The sequence below is a fragment of the Pipistrellus kuhlii genome, unplaced genomic scaffold (genome assembly GCF_014108245.1).
Source record: "Pipistrellus kuhlii isolate mPipKuh1 unplaced genomic scaffold, mPipKuh1.p scaffold_m20_p_10, whole genome shotgun sequence".
NCBI classification, from domain to species: Eukaryota; Metazoa; Chordata; class Mammalia; order Chiroptera; family Vespertilionidae; genus Pipistrellus; species Pipistrellus kuhlii.
Genome location: NW_023425405.1, coordinates 45,449,351 through 45,477,257, shown reverse-complemented (window position 1 = coordinate 45,477,257; position 27,907 = coordinate 45,449,351). Strand labels below are relative to the sequence as shown.

Sequence of the window (27,907 nt, the reverse complement as noted above, 5' to 3'; positions counted from 1 at the left end):
TCATGACTAGCAAGCCCAGCGGTGGTAGTGGGAGCCTCTTCCGCCTTAGCTGCAGGTGGGCAGTAAGGAGCAAGGGGTCCTCGAGTGTTAGAGGGTGCAGGCTGGGCTGAGGGACCCCCTTCCCACTGCACTGGGCCTCTAGTCTAGTTATGATATCTTAGAATAGATTACATGTATTCAGAATACTGTTTGTCACTTCCTAACTGAACAATAAACGTTGCCTGCTCTTACCATTATTATCTTATTTTCCCCACCTCCATTTTTTTTTTACTCCTCACAGTAGGACATAGTTTTACTAATTTTAGAGAGGTGAAAGGAGGGAAAAAGAAAGGGTGAGAAAGGAGAGAGAAGGATAAGGAGGGAAAGAAAAGAGAAAGAGAAATACAGATGTATGAGAAATATTGATCCACTGCCTCCCATATACACATGACTGGGAATCAAATCAGCAACCTAGGCATGTGTCCTGATAGGGGAAAAGAACCAGCCACCTTCAGTGCACTGGATGATGCTCCAACCACAGTGGGCAGGGCTTAGTTCCCTCTTAATATTCATCATTTCAAAGGTTAAAAATTATATTTTGATGGAGGAATTCTAATTGAGCTGCTAAAATGCTAGGATGAATAATTAAAATCTCGAATTCACTCCCTCCTCAAGAAACCTTTGCTCTTTACTCAGCCCTAAGTTAATGCCCAGCATTACTTAATCTCCTTGCTGTAAATGTCATGAAGAAAAAGGTATGTTAACCTTTCCAAAATTATTTGCATTGTTATAAGAGAATAAAAAATCTAAAAAAAAAAAGTTATCTGTTATGACAGCCCTTTATGTAGTGTATAAGTTTGGTGGGTAGACGATTTTTATAATGGGATATTTCCAGTGGCCCCTGATATCAAACCACACTGGTGAATGCTGCCATGATAGATTAGGCACCCAAAAATTCTGGTAGCAGCAATTAAATTATATAAGGTCTAATGTACACAGCAGACACAACACATAGAATTATACACCCACTGTTGCGTTAAAGCTGAGAAAACCCTGGGTGAGAATTATAGGCCAAATGAGATATAGGATATCTCTCTCTTGCCCTGAGACTCCTTAACTGCACAGGGAATTTAGTGTCTCCACAGAAAACTGGTCTGCTGAATTCAAAACGAAGGATCAAAAAGTATTGGAGCAGACTAATGAGATAAGGATAACAAGGCTCCTGGGGACGGGGCTGGTACTATCAATAAGGCACACAGTGCTTGCTACTTAAGGGTTTGTGTCAACCAGTTTTGGAATAAAGAGTTGCCCGGTGATTTAAAGATGCAAAGATCAGTACACAGTAGTTGGCCGTAATCAAGAAATCACTTGGTTGATACAGTATCCTCTGCTTCAGAATGAAACAAAACAAAACAAATTGAATGACAGATTGTTGTTTCCAGAGTCATGTTACCTAGAGGTATGAATAAAACTGAATACCATTTCCAAGGCAACGTGAGGTTAATACTCTATATCTCTAAGTGCACAAGAGATGTAGTTGCACAGGAATAGAGAATTTCTCAAGTGCATATAAACATACATATATGCAGAGCACTCAGTAAGTACGTTGCTTTTTATAGAGACAGATACCATGCTTACAACACAGTGAGCATGATTTCTTCAGATGTCAGTGTACCTGTTATAGTAATTGTCATTCAATTTATATTTATCAGCCTTAACGACTGCGTTGTTCAGCGAGTATCTGATACAGAAATAATTCTTATTAATAATCCTTGACTAGACCTTCAAGCCAAAATCAAATAAATTGTGATCATTATTCTCAAGTTTATCTAGAGCTAATAGGGAAGATAGTTTAAACCAAAGCATCTTAAATCAAATTTTTCTTTTGTATCATAGATTCTAGTAACTTTAACCTCCCTATGAAAAGCTAAGGGAATGCTTTGAGGGCTGAAGGAAGGTGGTCACAGAAGACTTCCTGGAGTGGGTGACACACAGTGTGAAGGAAGAGGGGAGAGGCAGACAGAGGGTGTGGTGGCTGAGTCAGCGCCTAGCCTGTGAAGGGCACAGAGACGATGATGACAACAACAACAAGGCACAAGACATTCTCGGAGCTCCTTGGTCAAGATGGTGAACGAAAGGGGATTGCATGTAGGACAATGGCAGCAACGATGAGATTAAAGACGCACTGTTATGATCATCCAGAACTACTAAATACACCATAATTTTATTCTGAGAATTATAGAGAGCTATATAAGCTGACATCGAAATAATATTTGCACTTGAGAGTTCACTTAAAAGCCAGATCGGAAGCAAGCCAGATGAGTGGGGAAAGCAAAAGAGAAAGCTTGCTTGGATGGCCAGGTGAGGATAACAATGGCCTGCACTAAAAAGACAGTGGTGGACACGGGAAGTGAAAGTTGAGGGAAAATACTCTACAGACCAGAGAGACCAGAGAGTGGGAAAGGGAAAAAGGAAGCCTTGGGCCAGGCTAGTGCTATTCATAAAGATAGGAACGTGGGAGGAGGGGTATGTGTGGGGATAATGATGATGAATTCCATTTTGCACACAACGTGAGGTACCTGTGAGATAGCTAGTAAACAGGGTTACTTAAAAGGCAATAAGAGAAATGAATCTGCGGCTGAGCAAGGAAGTCTGTAAGGAAGAATCAGATTTGGGAGTCATTGTTCAGTGACAATGGAACTGTCTGCTTTGCCTGAAGTCAGCAGTTATTGACATCATAAGCTCTAGGGATCTTTAAGTATGAAGGAAGCTTTCCTTATCAGAGAGAGATTGCCAAAAGGAACAAATGAGGACCTAACTCTCATAAACAGCATTATTTTCCCTAAAAAGTAATTGATGCACCGTATACTTCAATATCTATTGTTTTCATCTCATTAAGAGAGCAAGATTTGCCTTTCAAATATGATTTTCACATCTGCATTAAAATAAGAGTACTGAATACAAATTGTCCCTTATCCATGTATGGCTCACAAATCATCAAGAAGAGAGAATATGAAAAAGTATAAAAACCAATAAAAATCCATTACCTTCTAATGCATTTTTTTTTACAAGTTCGTATTTTTAAAATAGTTATTGACTTAAATGAAGTACCCAGGGATACAATGCCTGCCTCTCCTGTATGTAGAGGGAACGGATGCTCGCTGAGCACTCGGAGAAGCAATTTGCCTCTGCCTCCGCTAGAAGGATGGGGTAATCTATTGTGCCTGTATACACTGAGAGCCTCAAGAGAGTGAGGCTCGATGATTACATGATCTTATAAGACCATCGAGTTCTACCACAGGACTCATATAGGTATTATAAAGACACTTCAAATTGCCACTCACACAGTCCTCGCCGTCCTCGTGTGGCTCTCTTCTGCAATTCACTTGCACCTTTGACTCTTGGAAATGATTGAAACCGGCATCAGAAGCACTCAATGCCCGAATGCCAGCCAGCCTCATTCATCAGAAAGCAAGAGTGACAAGACTTAATTACTTAGAAACATATGAGGTTTTTCTTCCGAACAAGAAAACTTCAAGCAACCTCTCAGTAAAATGTAATATCAGGAGATAACACAGACCAAAAATTTTTAAACCTTCCATTTCATAAAAACAAAATTAGGTGCATATAAGAAGTAATAAATGCAATTTAACTTGAAACACACAGTTACCACTCTCAAATATAAACAAGGTTTCTGAAATATTACCCTTCTTCCCAAAATGAATTTTCTTTTATATTAATCTTATTCATGTTTTTAAAAGAAGCCTTTGCTTTCTTGTCCCTTTGTATTTTGAATTAAACTGATGAAAAGCCAGAATCTTTTATATTGTTTGTCAGTTCCTCTGGCCCTCCAAACATATCTGAAGCAAAGTCTTTTCATTTATTTGATTCAACTGAAGTTCTTTTATAAATTTCCTACTAAAGTGTCAATTGTTTATTTTCTCACCCTTGCATCTGATATTGGAAAATGCAACATTTCCAATATATTTTTGTGTGTGCAAAAATAAAAGCATGTGCATTTTATTGTTAACATTTTGGGGAACACATTTTCATAATACATATTCTTTAAAAAGGTACCAAAACCTTTTTCACCAAGAAGGTAGGGAGGAGTGTGTATGTATCATAATAAGCTCCAGATCATATTAGTCCATCCTCTATTTGAACCACTGTATACTTATATACAACCAAGAACATTTAATTCATTCATTTTAAAAGCATCCAACATAATAAAAGGCTAATATGCAAATCGACTAGAGGGCAGAACTGGTTGCTATGATGCACACTGATCAGCATGGGGTAGACACTCAACGCAAGAGCTGCCCCGGGGGTCAGTGTGCTCCCCTAGAGGGTATGCCACTAGCCAGAAGCCGGGCTCATGACTGGCAAGTGCAGCAGTGATGGCAGGAAAGCAGCGCTAAGGATGTCCGATGGCCGGCTTAGGTCTGCTCCCTCTTAGGTCAGACCTCCCTTGAGGGTGCAGGCCAGGCTGAAAAACCTTCCCTCCCCTGAGAGCATAAATTGTGTACAACAGGCCTCTAGTTTAGTGATAAAAGCCATTCTATACACTGACAAAACCTCACATAATTATTTTCCTGTTGGACAAAAACACAATTTTTTTTAAGCCTTTGAAAAATACAAGTATAATGACGTCGAGATAGAATTTACTGTTTCATTGTAATAGTATCAGAAAGGATTCTCCTGAATGTAAATTTATTTCCACATTTCCAAAGACAGGCAAAGTGACTTTTTTTCCTACCAAGTGGACTATATCTTATTAATAATTTAATAAAATAATTACCATTTTTTAAATCAAATTAAAAAATATCTTATTGTCTTTAATAAAATATATGTATATATTTTAATGTTTTTAATAAAATAATTTATACATTTTATTAAATTTAGTAAATCTTTCACAAAAGATGAATTCAGTAAAATTAAAATTTCCTTAAAATTCATGAACATTGTTATGTCAACTTCTAAACAATTCTCTTTTTTCCCTTAGTCAGAATAAGTTGAAATTCATGCCATCAACATAAAAAATATAGACAATGGCAGTATACTTCTTCCCTAGGTTAAGATATTTTTATCTGAAATTTCAATCAATACACTTCCTAGAGGGAGTTGTTCAATCAGATGATATATGTATGTGAAATGTATGCATATGTGCATTTAGCAAAGTAAAATGAGGATTAACTGGGAGATATGAAATGATATTCTAAAGTTTTCATTTTTCTGAAGACATCAAACAGAAGTCTTTTTTCAAAAAACTATTGCTTTTATTTTGGGTCCAAACTCTAACCTTTCTACTTTTTTCTAGCAACTGCTTTAGCATCATTTTCTAAGTAGAACTTTTAATTATAATTTTTTGAATGTATAAATCATAATTAAGATCATGGGGTTAACTTTTAAAATAAAACAGACTCTAAGTAGTTGGCAATATTTTTTATTGACCTAGAACTCACTATTCAAACCAAAGACAAGTAATGTTCTTTTATGTGCTCCTAGTCTGGGAGATTTTTATATACATAATATTATATAAACATTAAATTTGAAATAACTATATACTAATATAATGTGAAAAATTTAAGAAGAAATAACCATGTACATACAGCACTGTATGTTACCAAAAGAATTTGGAGTTTGAAATTAAGAATGTCTTAGTGAGAACAGAGTTCTCAATTTTCATTGTACAAAAATCTCCCACACTTTTACTGTTATAGAAAGTCTGAACTCAGCTTGCCCTGGAGCTAGGGAGACAGATAGGAGATGATGATCACACATAACTACATTGTTTATCCAAAAATTCAACAAATCAACTCCAGTGAAATGTCAAATGAGAGATGGAACTCATAAGACAGAAAAATATGTTTCAAGATCAAACTTGTAATATAACTTATTGTTTAATTCAAATCAGCAAGGCATATAATAGTCTTATTTGCTCCATTGATAAACTACAGTATTTTTAAATTCCATTAAAATTGTATCCTTCATTTAAGAATTAATGGAAAATATTTAAATAAAGATGAGTATAGCAATGGAGTAGTTACAATAATGGTATTTCAGTATATGGTTCCCTATAATGCAAAAATTTATTTGATTGATAATTTAAGTAGATATATATTTAAGAATATAAAAAATGTATACATACATGTTATAGCCTGCTAACTCAGGTTTAATGCAAATTTCTGTATTTGAATGGTCCCTAAACTAGTGATTACAGAATACATGTTAGTTCATATATTTTGTCATAATTACACATGGCATAATTGTGACAGTGGGAAGGTTAGTTAATATCATGTATTGTGAATAGTGGATTATTTTTTGAGTTTTATAAAACAAGCTAATAAATTGGAAATATCATTTCAACATACAAGATTTATATGCTTTTAATTCTTTGCTTTGATTATTGACTTGGAACTGAGAAAATATGTTTAAAACTATCTAAGTCTGAAATTGACCTATCATCAAGCTCCTCAGAGAATCAGTTGTGATTTTTGTTTTCCCTAATCTGTCATATTTAAAATCTTAATCAAGGAGAAAGAGAAAAATAATAAAAGATTGAGAATAAGAAAATGGAAATGAAATGACATTTATTTTACAGCTTTGTAATCTATTTGAAGTTGCAAGGTCAAAATATCAGAAATAACTAATATACATGCAAAAGTATTGCATAAAACTTGTTCACATTTATAAGGAGAAAACATATTTAACAGAAATACGTTCTTTTAAATTTGAGAACCTAAAAACCTAATGCATGACGAATAAAATACAGGGGAAAATTGACCCCCCCCCCCCGCCCCAATTAGCCCTACTATTGGAAATTGAAAAGTGTACTGTACATATAGTAAAAAAACAACAAAAAAAAAGACTGAAACCAGTTTTTCTTTTCATTTACTTGTTTGTCTTTTTGTTTTGTAGCTTTGGGAAGAAACTGATAACGGAAGAGGGGCAACAAATTAAATTATTCTGGAATGAGGATGTTCTATAGACTAAAGAAGCCCTGTGATTTATAAAAGATAAAGATTAAATAGAAAAGCCATTTTGAGAGTAAAAGATGCCAAACCCATACAAGGTTAGTTTCAAAAACAAAGCTTCCCACTAACTATTGTACTTATAGCTCTCCTGGGGACTTCTGCTCTATACCAAGCGTGGTCTAATCATTACCAATGCAATTCTCTGCCAAGAAAGTACAGAAACAACTGGTCCTCAGAGACCTGAGAGGGTAGGAATGGGACAGCTCCTCAGTCATGCTCCAGACTGGATGAATGTGAGACAAGAAAGGGCTCCAGTGTCCATTGAGCCTACAATGAACTTCTTCACAGATTCTACAATAGTTACTACAATATTATTTGCAAGAAACAAGTAAAAACAAGTTTGTACACAAGATTGAACCAATTAGCAAGGTTTGGTACTGCCTTTAGAATGTGATATACCTCAAGCAGTGTTTTTCAAAAGGGTCATGTATTATTCATTAAGTTAAAATTGTATACGACTTATTTGCACTAATCACAATAATAATTGACAAGATGCCATCTCAATCCTAGCATAGCTCATAGCCCCATGCTTTTAAAATCTGATCTTTGTATCTTGAGACCAAGAAGTTTTGAAATAGTTAATCTATTTAAAGTCTTCCTTTTTCTTCCTTTTTTTTAAATTTTTTTTACAGGATTATAGAAATACCTTTTAAATGCCCCTTTGTCTCTAGGGGGAAATCTGCATAAGATTTTATCCATGAAGCAAATGCCAGATGATTAAAAGATTCTCATCTCAAATTCCATACTTTCATTTTCTCTCCAATTGTCAATCCCTTTTTAATTTGCTGTGAACAGTACTATCAGTCTGTTTTGGAAGCTATTCTAATTTAAGATTTCATTATCTCTTTTCTTCAACCTTTGAATGGCCTGTCACTTGTTATATTCATCATAAAAAGCTCGCCAAGTACACTTCTGATTTCCAGCTATCAATTTATGAGGCATTGAATTATACACACATCCTTTTTCATGTCTTCCCTCTTATGTTCCCATTTTAATTTATTTTTTTAAAAACAAAAAAGTGCATTTTAATTTGTAATCCCCACTACACAATAAGAAATATAGCAATAACTGGACCTTTATCAAATGCCTGAATTTCTTGTTCATCAACAGTATAAAATAATTCAGAGTGTTCTATTTGTAACATGGCTACTAACAAAATATGAATAGAAATTAAGAAAATTTAACACACTGTTTAATGTTTTTTCTCCCTCTAAAGAAAAAGCACTGAGAAATAAATGCCAGCTCCTATATTTCATGGAAAGATGTATTCCTGAGTTACTAGTAATTGCGTGCTAAACAGAGTGCTAAGATATGGGTGATATATAAGGGCATTATCCTTATTAGATGAGCAAGATGGGGACAATACCAGTATTAATTGTGACATAGATTCTTAAAAACTTTTCTAAATATTCTTACTGAATATCCTTCATGTGGCTCCTAAAAATAACCTTTCCATTAGCCATTTCTTATATATTTGGCCAAATATGCAATGTATGAAATAAACTTTGTAGTTAAATATAGTCAAAAGATATACAGTAAAACATTAAGAACCATGTAATATCACATGTCTAAGTTCTGGCTGTCTTGGTAGCATCTGCTAAGACTGGCATGAAGTATGAAGGATGTCACTCTTCTACGGGACCTTAGGTTGTTCTGGAGGAGCCAATACAGAATGCCACGCCGGGCCTTGGAGGCAAGTAGCGGCAAGTTTTCATTCACATAGTACAGAAATGTGTGCTTCTTGGGTCAAAGGAACTAGAGAAGAGAAGAATCCAGCAGGAATCTCTAAATAACCCATAAGATCTTTCCCCTCAGTTCAATTATCTTAAAGATGCATCATCCACCCAGCCCCACCCTAAGCCACCCAGCCCGGGACCATCCTGCACCTTCCCTTCCCCACCTCGCTTCAGCTGGATAGGGGTAAAATTCACATATGTAGCAGCTTATAAATGCCCCGCCCCCACCCCGCCCCTGTCCCCTGTGCCTCTTCTCTGCTGCAGCCTCTAATCTATGGTGGGAAAGAAGAGGCAACACTACCTCAAATTTGAGATTCCTATTACATGGGAACAGACATTATCATTTCTGAATGGAAACATTTTTTTTTTTTTTTGGTGATTGTTTTTATGACTAAAAATGACTAAGGCCATTTTATTGTTTTAGAGTGATGATGTTAATTAAATATAATATATAGTTGTGGGATGGTAATGTTACATGGCCAAAAAATATGAAAAATATCAAGTAAAACAACATGAGTTTTGTTCCTTTCTAGCAGGATTTCTTTGAGCTGTTAAAGGTAATGTGTACTATGAATCTCCAAAAAGGGAACTATAAAATACAACATTTCTAAAACTTATTTGACCAGTAAACCATTATCCCACTGAAGAATCTTGATATAATTTTTTTACTTATGGAAATATTTAGAAAATGTGCCATTCTAGGGTAGTTGACAGGGTGAGTGATATAGAAGACTGATGCCACCATCATAAATAGATATCTATACCACAGAGCTAAGTGGACCCTGTGATCATAGCTATCTCAAAAGCTAATTTGCAATTTTATTTTCAATGAGATCAGAGAAGTTTTATAATTCTAAATATTATGAAGGTCAAAGTATCCCTCAAGTTTCAATTCAAGAACTGGAATGCTTCACAAACTCACCCAGTAGGAGAGTATTCTAAAATGTGATCTATTTATAATGTGCGCAGGACAATAGTATCTGCACATACTGGTAGAAACGATAGCAACTACTTGTCAGCATGACTTCCTAATTATCAGACTGTTAACATATTATTCTACCCTCTCTTAAAAATGGCAAAAACAAACCAGAGTTCAGTAACTATAATTTTCAGTTTCTACATCTGCAGATCCCACATATTCACTCAATCAATAACTTAGGGAATTCTCCATGAGAATCATCAAACTAATTATTGTTGCTATTTATGCCTAGAATTGCAAATTAATTGTCATGCCAATCAGATCTGTATCTATTGAGTTTGGTGAGCATTGAAGACCAATCCCTTTGAAGGGAAGTGCAAAAACCAAGATTCTGGATTAAAATGCAAAAAGGAAGCTTGCAAATACAAATTTCCAGCCAAATAGTTCTAAGCCATATATTTTAATACTAGAGTCCCAGTGTACAAAATTCATGCATGGGGATGGGAGTTTTCCCCTCAGCCCAGCCTGTACCGTCTCCAATCCAGGACCCCTCAAGGGGGATGTCTGACTGCCAGTGAGGCCCTGTGGGATTGGGCCTAACATGATAGTCAGACATCCCTGTCACAATCTGGGACTACTGGCTCCTAACTGCTTACCTGCCTGCCTGCCTGATCACCCCTAACTGCACCCCTGATGGCCTGGTCACTCCCAACTGCCCCCCAACCTGCCAGCCTGGTTGCCCCCGACTGTCCCCTGCCAGCCTAGTCGCCCCCCCCACCCCCTCCCACCCCCCGCTGACATGGTCACCCCTCACTGCTTCCCCCGCTCCAGCCTGGTCACCCCATGCTGCTCGGCCATTTGGTTGGCCCTCAATAACTCCCCTGCTGGCCTAGTTTCCCCATGCAGCCTGCTGCTCAGTTGTTTGTTCATCCCTCACTAACTCCTCTGCCCGCCTGGTCACCCCATGCAGCCTATTCGGTCATCCGTTGGGTTGTTTCAGTTGAAGCAGTCACTTAGGCTTTTATATATATAAATATAGATAAAGTATGAAATAAACAATGACAAAGTTAGGTTGGCTATTTTATCTTTATTCTTTTAAACCAGAGTTGCAGCCCATTGCATCTTTCCTCTGGTAATAAACTTGTGTTTTAGTCAGTTCAGGCTGCCATAACAAAATACCACAGACTTGGTGGCTTAAACTAGAAATTAATTTTCCCACATTCTGGAGGTTAGGAAAACCAAGATCAAGGTGACTGTCTATTCAGTTCCTGGCTTGCAGACACCTGCCTTCTCATATTATTCATCACCTGGACTTTCCTCTGTACATGTATGGGCTTTTGCTAGTAATACTAGCAGATTGGGCCCCAGTCTTATGACCTCATTTAACTTTTACCTCCTACCACCTAACTTTTTCTCCAAATACAATTACATTGGGGGTTAGGGTCTCATCATGACTTTTTGAGGAAAATTCAGTCCATAGCAATTTAGAAAACTGCTATTACTAATTATTCTGTTACTCTACATTCCTAAAAGAATTAAAGAGCCAGTATCTGTAAGATTATTTAGGTTTACCTGTGTTCACCATTTTCCTATAGAAAAATAAATATTTTATCACTCTTTCTGAAATGCATGTATTACATAAATAAGGTATTGAAAATAAGTGCAGATTTTACCTCAGAGAAGAATTGCTTATCTTTGGGCCATTCTTATTAAATACTAGGCCCAATGCACAAAAATTCATGCAAGAGTAGGTCTTCCTCCCGCAATTGCCAGCACTGGCTTCCCTCCAGCACAGGCTTCTCTCCAGCACCTGGGACCTGAGCTGGCTTCCCCTGGGCTGCCCACAGACACCCCAGACCGGGGCTGGCTTCCCTCCAACCCCGCCAACCCCGCTTCAATAGGAAGGACATCTGGAATGATGTCTGGTAGATGGCCGGTCTAATTATCATATTACCCTTTTATTATTAGATATGATCAAATTACCCTAGCCTAAAATCTGCATTTTGTACCTCAGTATTGTCTTCAATGTATTTTTATGATGTTCTTATTATTTTATTGCCATACTCCTAGTAAGAAATAATGTTAATTATTTAAGATAATTCTTTTTCCCACCAAGTGATGGGATAATCACTTTGTTACAGAATCAATTGTACTTCTTAAGAGTTCCCTTTCATAGCACTTATCAGATTTCTGTTTCCTTGATTCGGAACCAAGGTTTTATAATTGAAATAGAATTTTAAAATAAGAAAGAAAAGCTGCTTTGCCACTCTGGTATATTAATAAACGTGGTGCCATTTTACTGACAGTTATTTAAGGCATTGACCTTTTTAGCAGTTAGGCATACAACTCTATAGCACTGGAATGATGCACCCTCCAGAACTGCAGAAACATTTTTCTTTTTTTGGTAAATTATCTGGTTAAAAAACAATGGACGCAAAATTTAAGAATATATTATTGCTAAAAACACTTTGTATAATTGTATCTTGATCAAAATTAATATTTATCATAAATACCAGCAAAGAAAACAATTATAGAACCCAGCACAGGAAAAAAAAATATATGATGTAATAGCTGGACAAATATTGCAGTAAACTAAGCCAACTTACATTCATTGTTCTATACACTGAGAAGTTATTTAAAAGGTAATATTCAGCCGAAACTGGTTTGGCTCAGTGGATAGAGCATTGGTGCATCGGCCTGCGGACTGAAAGGTCCCAGGTTTGATTCCGGTCAAGAGCATATACCTTGGTTGCAGGCACATCCCCAGAAGGGGGTGTGCAGAGGCAGCTGATTGATGATTCTCTCTCATCAATGTTTCTAACTCTCTATCCCTCTCTCTTCCTCTTTGTTAAAAATCAATAAAATATATTTTAAAATAAAAGGTAATATTCAATGTTGATAATGTTGGAGTTAAAAGGGCACTATATCTCTGCTAACATAAATTTAAATTTGTATTAATCTGCAGTATAAATAAAATTTATCAATAGTTTTGACTTTCTAATATTTAAAGTCAAATTTTATCATAAGAAATTTATGAAAGGATTCGGAGATGTATTTATTTACCATGATAAAATGACAACAATATAAGTTAGCTATGGAACATATAATACTGAAATGTTATTTTCAAAAAATATTATTAAATAATGTATGATAAAGCTTCCTGGCATGTTAAGAGTTCAGGTTATAAACATTATATTCACTTGCTTTTGTAATATGTCATATTGGTAGATTCACTTAAGTTTACTATGTATTTACTATTAGTATATTCAGTGAACACACATATATATAGTATTAGTATCACTGTAAATTTATATATTCTCCTTTATCCTATTTTGTAATAGAGAAAATCATGTTTTTCCTTTACAGGGATAGATGGGGGACTCTGTAATAGTTTAAGAGCAAAAATGTTATCTGTATTTTACCTCTAACATTAATACTAACACATTAATGTTAGGTAAAATACATTGGTAGTTAGAATTTCAACATATGAATTTGGGGATAATATAAACATTCAATTCATAATGGAAGTGGAAAGTGTGATTTTTTTGTAGGAGGAATTACATAATCTGTTTTACCTTCATAAAAATGTTATATTGGATACTCTAGCAAGAACAGAGGAGGGGTGGTGTGACCTGGACAAAAAGTGGTAGCCCAAGGACGCATGCCTGTCAATACTGTGTAAACCTGGTATCTTTTTAGGTCTATACTCTTCATTCTAATTTCATATTTTATAATGACATTCTAGTATATTAATCTAATTATCTCAAAAATGTGATGTAAAAATTTAATTCTTATCAACCTTATAAATGTACTTTTGAAAAGCAAATGAGCTAAGATAAATTTATTAGGATCCTTAAAGAGCAGTGCATTAAATAAAAGCACAATTTGGCAAAATTTGAAATATCTTTCTCCATAATTATTTTAAAATACGTTTTTATTGATTTCAGAGAGAGAAAAGAGGAAGAGAGAAGGAGACAGAAACGGATGTGAGAGAGAAATAATGACCACTGACTCCTGCACACACCCCGACTAGGGAATGAACACACAACCTGGGCAGATGCCCTCACTGGGAATCAAACCAGCAACCTTCTGGCGCATGGGATGCTGCTCAGCCAACTGAGCCACAGCAGCTGGCCAGGGCTCTCCAACACTATTGATTTTTATTTCCTAAATTAAATAAACTCCATGTAACTTAATTTCTTTTCTGATCATTCAGTGGTAAAATTGGAACAGATGATAGAAATACCAGAGGACGATATGCAGATTTTTTTTTTTTTAATTCTGGTTTACAGAACTCCTTATACATTGATAGACATTTCTGAGCGTGGCTTTTGGGCTGGCATATTTTTTTGTGATCGTTTCTGATTTGGATTCACAGCACAGTACCAACCACTAATGCTTATATATGTTCTTGGTAGTGTTTTGGCTGTTTTTCTGTACAAAATACATAATTGTGAACTAATGCCATGCTCTATTTTTTTTTTAAATAAAGATTTTGATTGAGTTGTTCTACATATCAGAATATTGGTTGAAATAGTATATGATCTCTTATTAAACATCTTATGAATTTTGAAATTTCGTAGACTTAAAAGTATCAACTTGTGAAATTCTCAAAAATGAAAACTTTCAGATAGGGTTTTAATTAAATATACTATAAAATTTTAAATATATCATTGAGAAAAAAATGACCTTTTTTTTCAATTCAAGGGAATAAAGTAATCACTTTTGGGAAATAAGAACATGAGATTTATTAGAATGTAAATCCTCAACTGTCTTTAAGTGAAAGAAGCTGTTATCTTCTGTTAAGCTTCAATTAAATTGTACTTTCACTTTTTTTAAAATTCAGACACCTAGAATAATACTGTAAATCTAACATGTTGTGATCGACTGCATAACAACTATAGAATTATTAAAGTTTTACGATCTTGTTAACATTCCTGATTTTACTTCTGTGTCATTTACTCACACTGCCCAAAACACTGCATATGAATTTTAAAGGAGTATAGGCCGGGAAGGGTCAGAGTCTTATTGATGAGATTTTAGCCAAGAAGGAAAAGCCAATATCAAGATAAATAGGACTAAATAAATAATCCAAAGACAGAGCTTCTTTTTTTTTCTTTTAAAGATGTATGCTGTATGCCAAAGTTTTATGACTTCTGAAAACCTCTAAGTATTTTTTTAATTATTTTTTTAAAGTAAAGCAGTAATTTTATTCTGAGGTGATTAAAATCATCTTCTGCAGTTATTTGAAAATAGTTTATTTGAAGTTATAAATAAAAATATTTAGACAAAGTCAAAGCCCTTGTAAGATACTGAAAAAAGATCCATGCCCTGGCCACTGCGTCTCAGCTGGTTGAGCATCCTCCTACTCACTGAAGCACTGAAGGGTCGCCCTTGGATTCCCAACAAGGCACGTGCCCAGTTGTGGAGGGTGCAGGGGGCAGCCTATTGATGTTTCTCTCTCTCTTTCTCCCTCTCCTTTTCTCTCTCTCTAAAAATCAATAACAATATTTTAATGAACAGATATATATATATTATGTGACAATTAATATCTTAAAATATATTTGTGGATTTATTTTGTGTGTCAGATTTCATGACATTATAAAATAGATGAAGACATTAGTCATGAACTTAATTTTCAACTAAAAAAAATAGAGCAAAATAGTAAGAAAATGAAGATTCACATATGTAAGTCTATTGCTAACTTCTAGGGACAATCCTGGCTCCAAAATAATAAAGCCAAGTGAAAATTAACTCAAAAGTAAAATATCAGGTATATTATCTCTCATAGTTATTAAAAGAACAAAAGAGGGAATTAGAATTTATCTGACTGCTGACACCATTGCTTACAAATGTTGCGGTTTTTCATTAAAGACTTCACATCAGTTTCCTTCTTTTCTAATTTATTTTAACGAAGTTATAGTATTGTAAATAAAATATTAAGGAAGTTTATTAGCATGAAGTCAAGTAACTAGTATACTCTAAAAAAAAAAAGGTTATTAATCAGGTCAGTGGAATTAGAGTCTATTAACCCTTGGTATTAGTAAAATATATATACAAGGTAATTTATCAGACTATTAAATTATGTTCTAATTAGTTTGGGTTCTAATAATCTAGGTAAAAAATGAGAAATGCATTTTTTACTTATTTTTTGCTTCTAAATAATAGTATCCCATTGAAAAATTAAGCAAAAATAATTTTGTTTTTATATTCTCTGGGTAACCTACACCTGAAGAGAAATGTTCCTCTTTCAGTCTTTTAATAGTTTAACAAAAATATCTCTGCATTATAAGGCAGGTGTGGGGAAGCAAGCTGAAGAACAGTATGAAAAACCTATTAAAATTATTACATTAGTTAGTGTCGGCAATTTACAAAATGTTCTAAAGGACCAAGTCCCAAACTGTTAACCATGATTAGCTTTAGGAGAGGATGCCATTGGAGACTTTCATTTTCCATGTTAAATAAGTATGCAATATTAAAACTTTTGCCATGATGGCACACAGCTTTTAGAAGAAAAAAGAAACTTGTATTTCTTTTTGTTTTGTTTTGGTTAATCCTCACCCTGGGATATTTTCCCAATGATTTTTAGAGAAAGTAGAAGGGACGGAGATACACAAAGAGAAATACCGTAACCATCTTTTTGGTTACCTCCCAGACACTGGGCTGGGGATGGAGCCTGGACTGGAATCCAACCCAGATCCTTTCAGTTCACAGGGTGATGCTCTATCCACTGAGCAAACCGGCTAGGGCAAGAAACCTGTTTTAAAAAAGTTCTGATACTTTTCATTGAAAATTTTACAGAAAATTTGAGGATTTCTGTATAAGCACTACTGGACTGCCTGAACGTCAAGAAAATTTATCTACAGAGAGGCAAAAAGAATATGGAAGTTCATGTGAAGAGCCTCATTAAATATTTTGTGTATTTAATATGTTCTATTTAAGAATATAAAGGGATAGCTAGCCAGGGTTCTGACCATACCATATATTTCAATCGTGGTGGGGTTTTTTTTTTGTGTGTGTGTGTTTTTTAAATTTTACCTACAAGTCTTCCATGTAAAAAAATATATATATTTACATGGAAGACTTCTAGGTAATATATAAGTGTTTACATGTTAACATTACTTGAAAAAAATAATTGACTGAATATTTTGTTGACATTTATAAAGTACTGAATTTCAGGAGTAAGGGGAAAACTCAATAAGAGGCAACAAAACAGAAACACAATCAAAGAAGCTTCCCAATATGATCAAAACAATCAAGTTGAAGTCCATTTTTTTTTCAACACACTAATGCAAGTTGAAAAATAGAGCCATGCTATGCACAGTATTGACAAAAAATATGTTTTGACTAAGAATTTCTATATCCATTCACCCAGTTTATTCTTATGTAAATTCAATAGAAAGATAAAAAATAAGATTACTTTGTTGACATACCCAACGAGCAACAGGTTATAAACATTTAAACAAAATAAGATGAATTAAATAATATTTTTAAATGAAAAACATCATCATAGAGCTTAGTGTTGTCTGAATAGTGGCTTGCTATAGTAGTTATAAAATATAATTTCACATATTACAATAAATAACTTTTTTTCTAAATATACTTTTTATTGATTTTAGAGAGGAAGGGAGAGGGAGAGAGAGATAGAAACATCAATGATGAGAGAGAATCATTGATCAGCTGCCTCCTGCAAACCCCCTTCTAGGGATCAAGCCCGCAACCCCAGCATGTGTCCTTGACCGGAATCGAACCCAGGGCCCTTCAGTCCGCAGGATCTACTGAGCCACATTATTTACCGTATTTTTTCGGACCATAAGACGCACATTTTTTCCCCCAGAAGTGGGGGGAAAAAGTCCCTGCGTCTTATGGTCCAAATATAGCCTACACATATACTTTAAAAAAAAAGTTTTTTTACTTGCCCGGCTCTGTGTGGTCTCTGTGTGCTTGCCCGGCTCTAAAATGGTTCTAAATGCTGCTGTTTACTTTACAGGGTTGATTACATGTGTTTATGACTGTGATGTTGGGTTTTAATGCACATAAAATATTTTAGGACACTATTTGTTTCAGAATCTTTTTTTCTTCATTTCCCTTCTCTAAAAACTGGTGCGTCTTATGGTCCGAAAAATAGGGTAAGTTAAGGCTTAAATAACTGTTAGATAAAGAAGTGTGTGTGTGGGGGGGGGGGGGAAAAAAACACCCAAAAAACAATCTAAATCCCAGGTAATTTCTCAAAGGACTTGCAATTAATAGGATAAGTTGGTTGTAAAGAAGTCAAATTATGTTTAATTTGCATGGAACCTCAAAAACTACCTATATATACCATTATGTATCTATTATAGGTAGAGAAATATTGTATGTTTAACATCTTATAAGAATTGATAAGAAAACAAGATGCACATTTGAAACATTAAAAAGAAACAAAATGAATGAATACAGTATTTTATAGGTGAAATCTGTTAATGAAAAGAATCACACATGTACATAAAATTCCCTTTTAAACAACGAATAATCTCATAGTGGATTAAAAAAATAACAGCTAATTTACAATATCAGTCCCTGTGCTTAATCCTGTTTCTAAACTTTACTTGTAATTGATAGTAACAACAAACACATAAAACTCACTACAAGCCTGGTACTGCAAACTTTGCTTGCCCAGAGCATCAAAAATTTTGCCTCAGGAAACAATACTGGTAAAATTTAGATTTAAGCATAGGCCATCTGGCTCCCGAAACCTGGATGCTAGATACTCAGAACACTCTAGAGCCTTTCTGATTATGGGGAACACAGAAAACACACTTTAATAAATGTCAAGTGGTTCTTTCTCCTTACCAGTTTATGTGAGAAGGCAGGGTATGAGGGGGCATGAAAGTAAGCTGGTTAGAGAATGGAAGCCAGAGCTGTGAGCAAAGACCTTGCTTTCTGGGTCACAGCTAGTCCTCCTGGATGGCTGGGCCGTCCTTACAGAATTCCTAGTGAGAATTCTCAGGCTCTGCCTTGGTTCCATGAGGGTGTTTCTGGGAAATATCACTGACCCAAGCTTGCTCCCTTCCATCTTCCCACATAATTTACACCTTCCATTCTTTACAGTGAAGCCTTCTCAGTCTAATCTTCCCTGTAGTGGTTTTCTGCTTCCTTAGGTCTTTTGTCTATTCCTTTCCCCAACACTTCTTTTTATCTTGAGCCCACAATATATTGGGAGAGAGACTTAAAAGCATAAATGTGGAAAGAAATGGAGTCTAAAATATACATCTCACTGGTTTGTGTGTGTATGTAAGAATATTTGCATGTGTGCACTTGTGAGACATAGTTTTGATTTTTAAAGAATATATCTAATACTTCTAAGTTATTGATGCCAATCGAGAAAGCAGGATTATTTACTGGACACTAGAGTAGAACATCTCCATGGACTTGTACCTACCTACAAACATTTGTCCAAATAAAGCATCACATTAGCTCAATAAATTAGATAAGAACATGGTATATGAACTGTTGTTTGCATTCTTTTACTTACAGCCCTCATAGATGTCGGTGGGAATATGGACTGCTGCATGTTGATAGGATATTTGTCGTCCGAAATTAGCATCTTCGATGAAAACAGGTTTTATCCTCTGGCTGCCTGGCTCACTGTCATTTTTTTCAGGCTGTATAGGAAAATACAAAAACAAAAGACAGAATATTACCATGTATGCTAACACAGATGCTTTCACATTCCTATTGTCTGTCAGTGCATATTCTTTAAAAAAGGAACTAAAAGAATATTTTAAAATAGAGTACCATGATAACATCCAATTTATTCACAGTATAACCTAACTTCCCTCCTAATTTCCTCCATGTTCGAGTCACTCCTCAAGATCATCCCAACAGAACCAAAGCTTACCAGCACCTAACACTTATCAAAATGAACATTTAAACAACAAGATGAGTGTCGTTAAATGCAACCTAATTAAAACTATCCCCTTGGAGGGAATTGTACTCTTATCTTACCACATTTATATTGTACAGTTGAGGACAACTTTGGGTTTGACAACTAATGAGCCACATGACAAAAAAAAAAAAAAAAAAAAAAAAAAAAAAAAAAAAGTATTGAGCAATTATTTATGTTAGGGGTGTCGAACTCAATCAGAGAAGGGGCCAAAATCTAAAATCCAGCCTAAGTTGCGGGCCGAATAGTTTACTGAACTGTCATAAACTGTCATTGTGATGGAAACGCAGTGGAGTGCAGTGATGACAGCGCAGTGCAGGCCACATTGCAAGGCCTGGCGGGACGGATTTGGCCCTCGGGCCTTGTGTTTGACACATGTGATTTATGTCATGCTCCCTTGGCTTTTGCATGTTTCCCAAGAGAATAAGATTCTCTCCCCCCACCCCCCCCATAGACCAGGTCTATTTGATTTTCATGGACCTAGCCCAGAATATCACTGGAGACTATTTTTTCCGTTGATTTTTAGAGAGTGGAGGGGAGAGAGAGAAAAAAAACATCAGTGTGACAGACACACATTGATTGGTTGCCTCCCATATGGTGATTGGGCCTGCAACCAAGGTACATGCCCTGGACACTGGAATTGAACCCGGGACCCTTCAGTCTGTGGGCCCACACTCTATCCACTGGGCCAACCTGGATAGGACATATTTTGTTTTAAAAAAGAAAGTATACTAGAAAAGAAAAGATATATTGTAACTGAGTACAATTAAATTCTAACTAGAGCAATTTGTCTTCCAAGGTAGGAGCAAAAAAAAACCAATCAATAACGACTGAGGAAAATCCCACATGAGTTTAAGATTAAAGATGAATTTTCTATCTCTTTGAAATATGTTTTAGATACTGAATTACCTGTTGACCTCCCCTAACAAAATCTAAGAACCTCACTCATTTATTCAAAACACATGTCTACAACAATTGTTTTTGACTAAATATGTTAATCTTTTTTTTTCCAGTCCAAATATAGTTATTTAACTCTTCTCTAATTCTTTTTTTCATTAAATTCAAACCTGTATTATCAACTCATTCATGTTAGAGACTAATGTTTTCCATATTCCCAAGGTAATCTCCTAAAAACAAAACTGAATATAAAAATCACAACATTGGACTTTTTAATAGCACAAGGCAGTAATGCAAAGGATAAACAGAGACTTAATAGGATGATCAGAAGGATTCAGGAGGAGGTTGGGGAGGATGTGTTAACAATATAAAGTCAGCAGGTCTAGAAAGAAGTGAGTATCCAACTTTCCATATGGCTCTGGAAATTTATATGGCCATCAGCATCCTGATGATATTTTAACACCTTCCTACACACACAATCATAGTTATGTATTTTTTTTTTCTCTAGGGAAACTGCAACATTGAAAAGATTATTTAGACAGAAATATGAGCAATACAGTTTTTTTATTTCTGTAAAGCTGTAGGTCTGATCCATCATTAGATAATAAAATCAACTTAATAGGTCATGACCAAATAATTTTAAATGAAACATAAATATGAAAATACACTCCACATAAGAGAGAAATATATTGTGAAATTTTTGGTCAAGTTAGGTATGTGTGTATGAACATACATGTGGGTATGTGCAATTTGAATTGTAAAATTTGTCAATGATAAAAATATTTGGGAAGAGTTCACATTTTATTTATGTGAGTTACCCATCCATTAACAGATAATATGCAAAACAACACTGTCCAAAAGTCTAAAATTTAGCAACATACCTACATGCAAAAATCACAAATTATACACTTCTAAAACAGAAGTGTGTGTAGTATAATACCTATTACAAAGAACATATGGTACTTACAAAATACCATAAAAGGACAGTGGGAAGTATAGATGTCAGGAGATCTGATTCTACTCTAAAGTCTGAAACTCAAGTTGGTCCCAAGGTTGTGGGTTATTGTTAAGCTAAAGTCTGAAACTCAGGCCAGTCACTATTCCTCGGGCTGCAGGTGTGGTCCTTACCCGCGGGCTGATCAGAATCACAGCGAGAGCCTCCTCCCGCACCAATAAAGCGGCATCCCAATGGGGAGACTGTCTTTTGAAGGAATCTCTCAGTTGATTCTAGATTCTCTCCTATCTTCAATTAAGAACCCTCAAACTGAACGATTTGCACTGGATTCAACTGTGAATTTTAATACACTTTAAAATTCACCCTGCAGTTCATGGGCGTCTATTCCAGGGTACTATTGACATTAAGTGAAAGGTACAATAAAACAAACTACTTTCGTTAATAATGTGAATGTAAAGCGGGTTCTAACGGATAGACATTATTCTCAGCTGCAAGCATTCTGAATTAGTGAAAAGTCTCCACATTTACTTTAAAGCAGTGGTTTCTCAAAGTGCGGTCCTTGGACAAGCGACATCAGCATCTATGGAAACTTTAGAACCCAGGCTCTCAGGCCCCACCCAGGACCTAGTCAGTAAGAAAGACCCCGGGAGGGGCTGAGCGATCTGCGTTTAACAAACCTCCAGATGATTCTGATGAACACGAAAAATGGAAGTTCTGTGCTTTAAAATACCCGTCGTTTAAATTATACATACATTTTTATGTAGTAGAAACACTCATGAAAAAATTAGGATTGATCAGTAATAAGTATATTAATGGATGCCTAACATGGTCTACCCTCCATGTATAAGACAGTTTTCATATTACCGTGCATACACATGGCAATAAGGCAAGTAATGTTTTTGTCAAAGGAAGTTTCAAAAGACAACAGTCCCTTATGATACTCTAAGGCAGGGGTGGGGAACCTTTTTTCTGCCAAGAACCAAACATCATTAAGGGCCATACAAAATTATCAATGTAAAAATTAGCCTGCTGTATTTGGTCAAACATTTAATGAACTCAACCCGAATGCCTTGGCAGGGTCAGACCAAGTGATTTCTGGAAGCTTATATGGCCCGCAGGCAGGACATTCCCCCTGCTCTGGGGGTTAGCTCTATCCACAATTAAACTGGGAAAAATGCTGCCTGTTGGTTTCTTCTATTAAGAGAATACTGCATTTCAGAGCACACTGGTTTATCAAAGCTTCTGAAATAAGCTTCGCTAAAAATTCAACTGTTCCATTAAACAGTTGATTTTTTAGGGAATCTTATTTCAGAAGCTTTGTTATGCCCGTGTTCTCGAGCTTATACAACCCTGAAAGTGTTTTGTTTATCTTTTTAATATATTACCTGTTACAAAGAACAAAGGGTACTTACAAACTACCATAAAAGGCAGAGAGAGTGGAAAGCGTAGGCCTCAGGAGATCAGGTCCCACTCTGTTGCACTAATAATGTCTGGAAGGTAGGCCGGCCTGTGCTCCTCCGGCTTCTGTTTTTGACTTATAAATAAAGGCCGCTAGGCTGCAGGTGTGGCCCTTACCCAGGAAGATCAGAACCACATGCGGAGCCTCCGCCCCCACCAATAAAGCAAGGCATCCCAACGGGGAGGATGTCTTTTGTGGGAATCTCTCAGTTGGTTCTAATTCTCTCCTATCTTCAATTAAGAACCCTCAAACTAAACACTCTAAAATAGGGGTGTCGAACTCAATCAGAGAAGGGGCCAAAATCTAAAATCCAGCCTAAATCGCGGGCCGAATGGTTTACTGAACAGTCATAAACTGTCATTGTGATGGAAACGCAGCGGAGTGCAGTGATGACAGCGCGGTGTGGGCCACATTGCAAGGCCTGGCGGGACGGATTTGGCCCGCGGGCCTTGTGTTTGACACATGTGCTCTAAAAAGTCAGTTTCAGTTATGAAAATTATAGTTCCACTTGTATAATTTTAGAAAACAACACATTATTTTGGTAAGCATATATTTTCAAGAAATCTCATTTACATCTATTTCTAGCAAAGTTCAGATATAGAAAAGTAGGATTAGATGATAATAAACCAATAGGAAGGTAGTGAACTACATCTATGAATTAAGGTTAGGAATATGTGGAAATGTGCAAATATTTCATTCATTCATTCATTCATTCATTCATTCCAGAAACATTTACTTGGTAAAATGAGGAGGATTTACTGATAGTAATGTTTATAGAAATGCCATTTAATATCTAAATTGGAAAATAAATTAAATGCCCAACAATAATAAAATGGTCACAATAATAATGACAGCTACAATATAAAAGAGTAATTGCATTGAGAATATACATCTATGCTGTATTTGTTTAAACTTATCTAAAGTTTAAAAAGTAAATACTTGGCAAAAAGGAAAGAAAAGGCCTATTTATTTTGAGAGGAAAGAGGTAGATGAATATATCCATGGATGATTACATAGTAAATGTAATTAGTTTTGTAGTTATGAGATATAACTATAGTTATGTTTGTGTTCTCTTGCTTTTTATAATAATACGAGGAGCATGTATTATATTTTAATTGAAAAAAATATTAATTTTTTATTGAATTCCTTTCTGAAGTTCATTAAGCATTACATGATTATATTACTAAGGTGAAAATTGCTTCTTATATTTTTTCTGAATCCTCTCATAGCTAAAAATCACAATTTTAAATATATTAATTTATTTTAACATATATTATACAGATTTTTTTACTTTTAAATCACAATATAATGGATTTTTTATAACTCTAAAATAATAATGTACTTCTTAACTTGTATAATCGTGTATTAAGACTAGTTTTAATGTGCAGTTGCTATTATACATTAAGGAAAACTAATACTGTTGTTCTCCCTGGTCCTTCATTTCATAGTCTCTATAAATTGAAATACTTTCATGAAAATACCAGAATTTTTTAATGCAAATCATTTATTTTCTTAAACCTATATTATTGTTTCAGAAGCCTATATTAATAATGTCATTTTATAATAAAATACAACAAATAGTATACATAAACGAATTAATGGAAAATAAATTGGGGGAAAGGTACTTATATTTTTTAGTGTGTTAATTAAAATATTTAAATGCTTCCCCTGGAATTAACATTTCCTTGTTAAGTTATTATATTCCTTTTTGACATTTCCCCCCCAAAATCTCTCTTCTGAATTCTCCAGACCATCCTATAGAGAAGTCTACAAAGAAATGAGCAAACTGATTCTCAAATGTATTCAAATGCATTTGGTAAAACACGTAAGTGAAACATGAGGAGTCTGTTTTTCAGACTATTGGTCTCAATATAATTTCAGTTATTAAATAATAGATTAGATCACTCAGGGACAGCGCACAGGCCAATGCTGGATGGGCAGGTCATTCAATTTTCCAAGCAGTACACATTAGCAAATTTAATTTGCAAAGTCACAATGACAAGTCTGTGACAGACCGGAAAAGCTCTTGCATATTTAATATATTTATCTTGAAGTAAAGACTCAGAATTGATATTTATGATAACACATTTATTTTCAATAGTTATTTTTGCATGCTGTGTACTTCAAACTACTTCTGCTGAAAGGAAGATGTCCAGAAATTTAAAGTTTATTTATTTTACCCAAGTTGCAGTAGAAACTAGCCTAATCACCTTGCACAATTCAGATTAAATGTGCTCATTGGCTCCCAATCATACTTTGGCTAGGCTTATCTTCTCCTCCTGATCGCTCTTATTTTTTTTGTCCTACCAAAATTGAGAAAAGTAGTTGATAAGAATAAGAATGGTACACGGAGATTCTTGAGTGACTCTTTATATAACTGGTATTTCTAACTCACTAATGAAGTTAAACGAATGAACTCTTGTGAAATGAAACAAATTCTTCAATACCTAGAGTTCACTACTTTGTATACAATTATCCAGTATGTATGTGTGCATATTTTAAAATGTCTACCTTTAAATGCATCTTTTTTTTCTAACCCTCATTCAAGGATATGTTTGTTTTATGATTTTTGTTTTTAATTGGTTTTAGAGAGAGGGAAGGAGAGGGAGAGAGAGAGAAAAAGAGAGAGAATGATGTCAGAGGAAAACATGGATTGGTTGGTTGCCCCCTTTATGTTCCTCAGCTGGGAATGGAGCCTGTAACCTAGGTACGTGTCCTGACCTGGAACTAAATCCACAACCTTTTCGTGTACATGACCACTTTCCAACCAACAGACACACCTGGCCACGGCCATCTTTTCTTTTTTTACTATTGCAAGTATATTATAATATTTTCAACGGGCCTTGTGATCATTCTGTGGATTAAAAAGTTAAGGTTGCCTCTCTAACCACTAGTCCAATCCTGGCATGGAAGCATTCAGTGCTTCTCCATTAGTTACGGCTTGTTACCAGTTCTAGCTCTTACAAAGGAAAGCCTCCTTTTACCAAATTACTTGAATCTATTAGGAATGGAAATTCACCAAAGCAACTGCAGCTGACCAGGCCCAATTAGTGAATAATAAATAGCAAATGCGGCAGAGCCTTCTTCATCAGCCATAGTTGTTCTGGTCAGGTTGCAAGGCCAAGCTGAATATTAAGCCATGAATCCAGTTACAATAGCAATAAGAACACTGTTGAGTCTCCTCAGTTAATTGGTTTAAGCTATTTTCTCTTGAGGATAATCTGACTCACAAGTATTGAGTGGATGAAGAGAATTAGAAGGAAAATATGACTAAATAAATTATACATTAAAGACTAACATATTTGTACTTTTATGTAACTAGATTATAACAATAAGAACAAATTTTGATCTTAATAGACATATTATTCTTGCAAAAACATCAGGTTAGCTAATGATAATATGTTTTATGAAGAAATTGAATTTTTATGAATTCATGCCCAGGGTCCCTTTACAGCAGATAGAAAAAGAAAGTGTTGGAGCCCTAACTGGTTTGTCTCAGTGGATAGAGCATCGGCCTGTGGACTGAAGGGTCCCAGGTTCGATTCCAGTCAATGGCATGCACCTTGGTTGCAGGCACATCCCCAATAGGAGGTGTGCAGGAGGTAGCTGATCAATGTTTCTAACTCTATCCCTCTCCCTTCCTCTCTGTAAAAAAATCAATAAAATATATTTTTTTAAAAAGAAAGTGTTGGAAATAACTTGTGTACCTCACCACTGTTTGTTTTGAAAAATATATAAAAGCCTAAGTGACCAAATGACCAGTTGACTGGTCGCTGTGACGCACACTAACCACCAGGGGGCAGATGCTCAACGCACAGGATCAGACTCCCTCCTGTCAGGATCGGGCCTGTGGAGATCAGGCGGAAACTGGCTATCCAACATCCCCTGAGGGGTCCCGGATTGCAAGAGGGTGCAGCCCAGTTGAGGGACCCCACTTGTGCATGAATCCCTGCACTGGACCTCTGGTATTAGTATAACAACCAAAATGTGATTACAAAATCCTGATCATACCAACAGGACAGTGCTTTTAATTGGAAGATTACAACTCAACATATCTCTCTAATGCCATCTAAATTCATAGTTTTTTTTTTTTAAATGGGATTACCCTATATCCTTAGTCTGTCACTTTATATTAGCAATTATCCCATCCCTGTTATTTTTTTTCCAAAATATAAGTTTCCTTGCTCTATTCTAAAAAAAAAAAAAAAAAAAAAAAAAAAAAAAAAAAAAAAAAAAAAAAAAAAAAAAAAAAGAAATTGAATTTTTATGAATTCAGATTTCTTTAGTTCTTTGGGTAATCAAAATGATATAACTTTAGATTTACCTTATGGAAAAACTATAGCATTAATATTTCAGAAGCAATTTATTTAACAAATTAAGAAAAGATTGTTTTAAATATAACATGAAAAGTAAATTTACAACACTAGTGATCAAAAGACAATTGGAGAAATAATTCTAGCTCTTAAAGATTAGATTCACTGTGAAGCCTCCATGTATTCTTCTACTACTAATTATGATACATTAAAAAAAAGGTAGAAACAGTATGAAATAAGCCAACTTTGGATAAAAGAAACAGTAAGCAGGTTAAATTGTGCAATAACAAAGGTAACAATTAAAAAAATACTGTAGGGGATATTAAAGCAAAAGTATATATACATTTTCTGAATATGAGAGAGTCAAAGATAGGTATGAATATGAAACACATAAGACTACTAAATTAAATCAAAAGTGACACTGATCACTATAATAACTTATTTATTAAATTAAATGTAAAAGCAAAAATAGACACTCCTCAAAAATATATATACTGAGATTGCTGGTAATGATTATAATGATAACATTTTTTTAAAAAGTTGGAATACACAATATGAGAACATTCTCAGAATAAAATGGATGATTTTTTAGTTTACATTATGAGTGCAGCAGCTATTCCAGAACCTAGCACAGAGTAAGAGGAGGACCTTAGAATCATTATACAGGTATGTTTGATGGCAATAATATTTGGG

At 35.1% G+C, this 27,907-nt stretch overlaps 1 protein-coding gene across 8 annotated transcripts in view; it reads right to left on the bottom strand.

Annotated features, from left to right (window-relative positions):
* Nucleotides 1–27,907, bottom strand: part of CACNA2D1 (calcium voltage-gated channel auxiliary subunit alpha2delta 1) — a 337,271-nt gene that overhangs the window by 111,345 nt on the left and 198,019 nt on the right. For all 8 annotated transcript variants that reach the window (XM_036429577.2, XM_036429576.2, XM_036429578.2 and 5 more), the window contains exon 6: nucleotides 19,180–19,309. In XM_036429577.2, coding sequence (XP_036285470.1) covers nucleotides 19,180–19,309 — 130 coding nt within the window. The remainder of the gene's footprint in view (nucleotides 1–19,179; nucleotides 19,310–27,907) is intronic.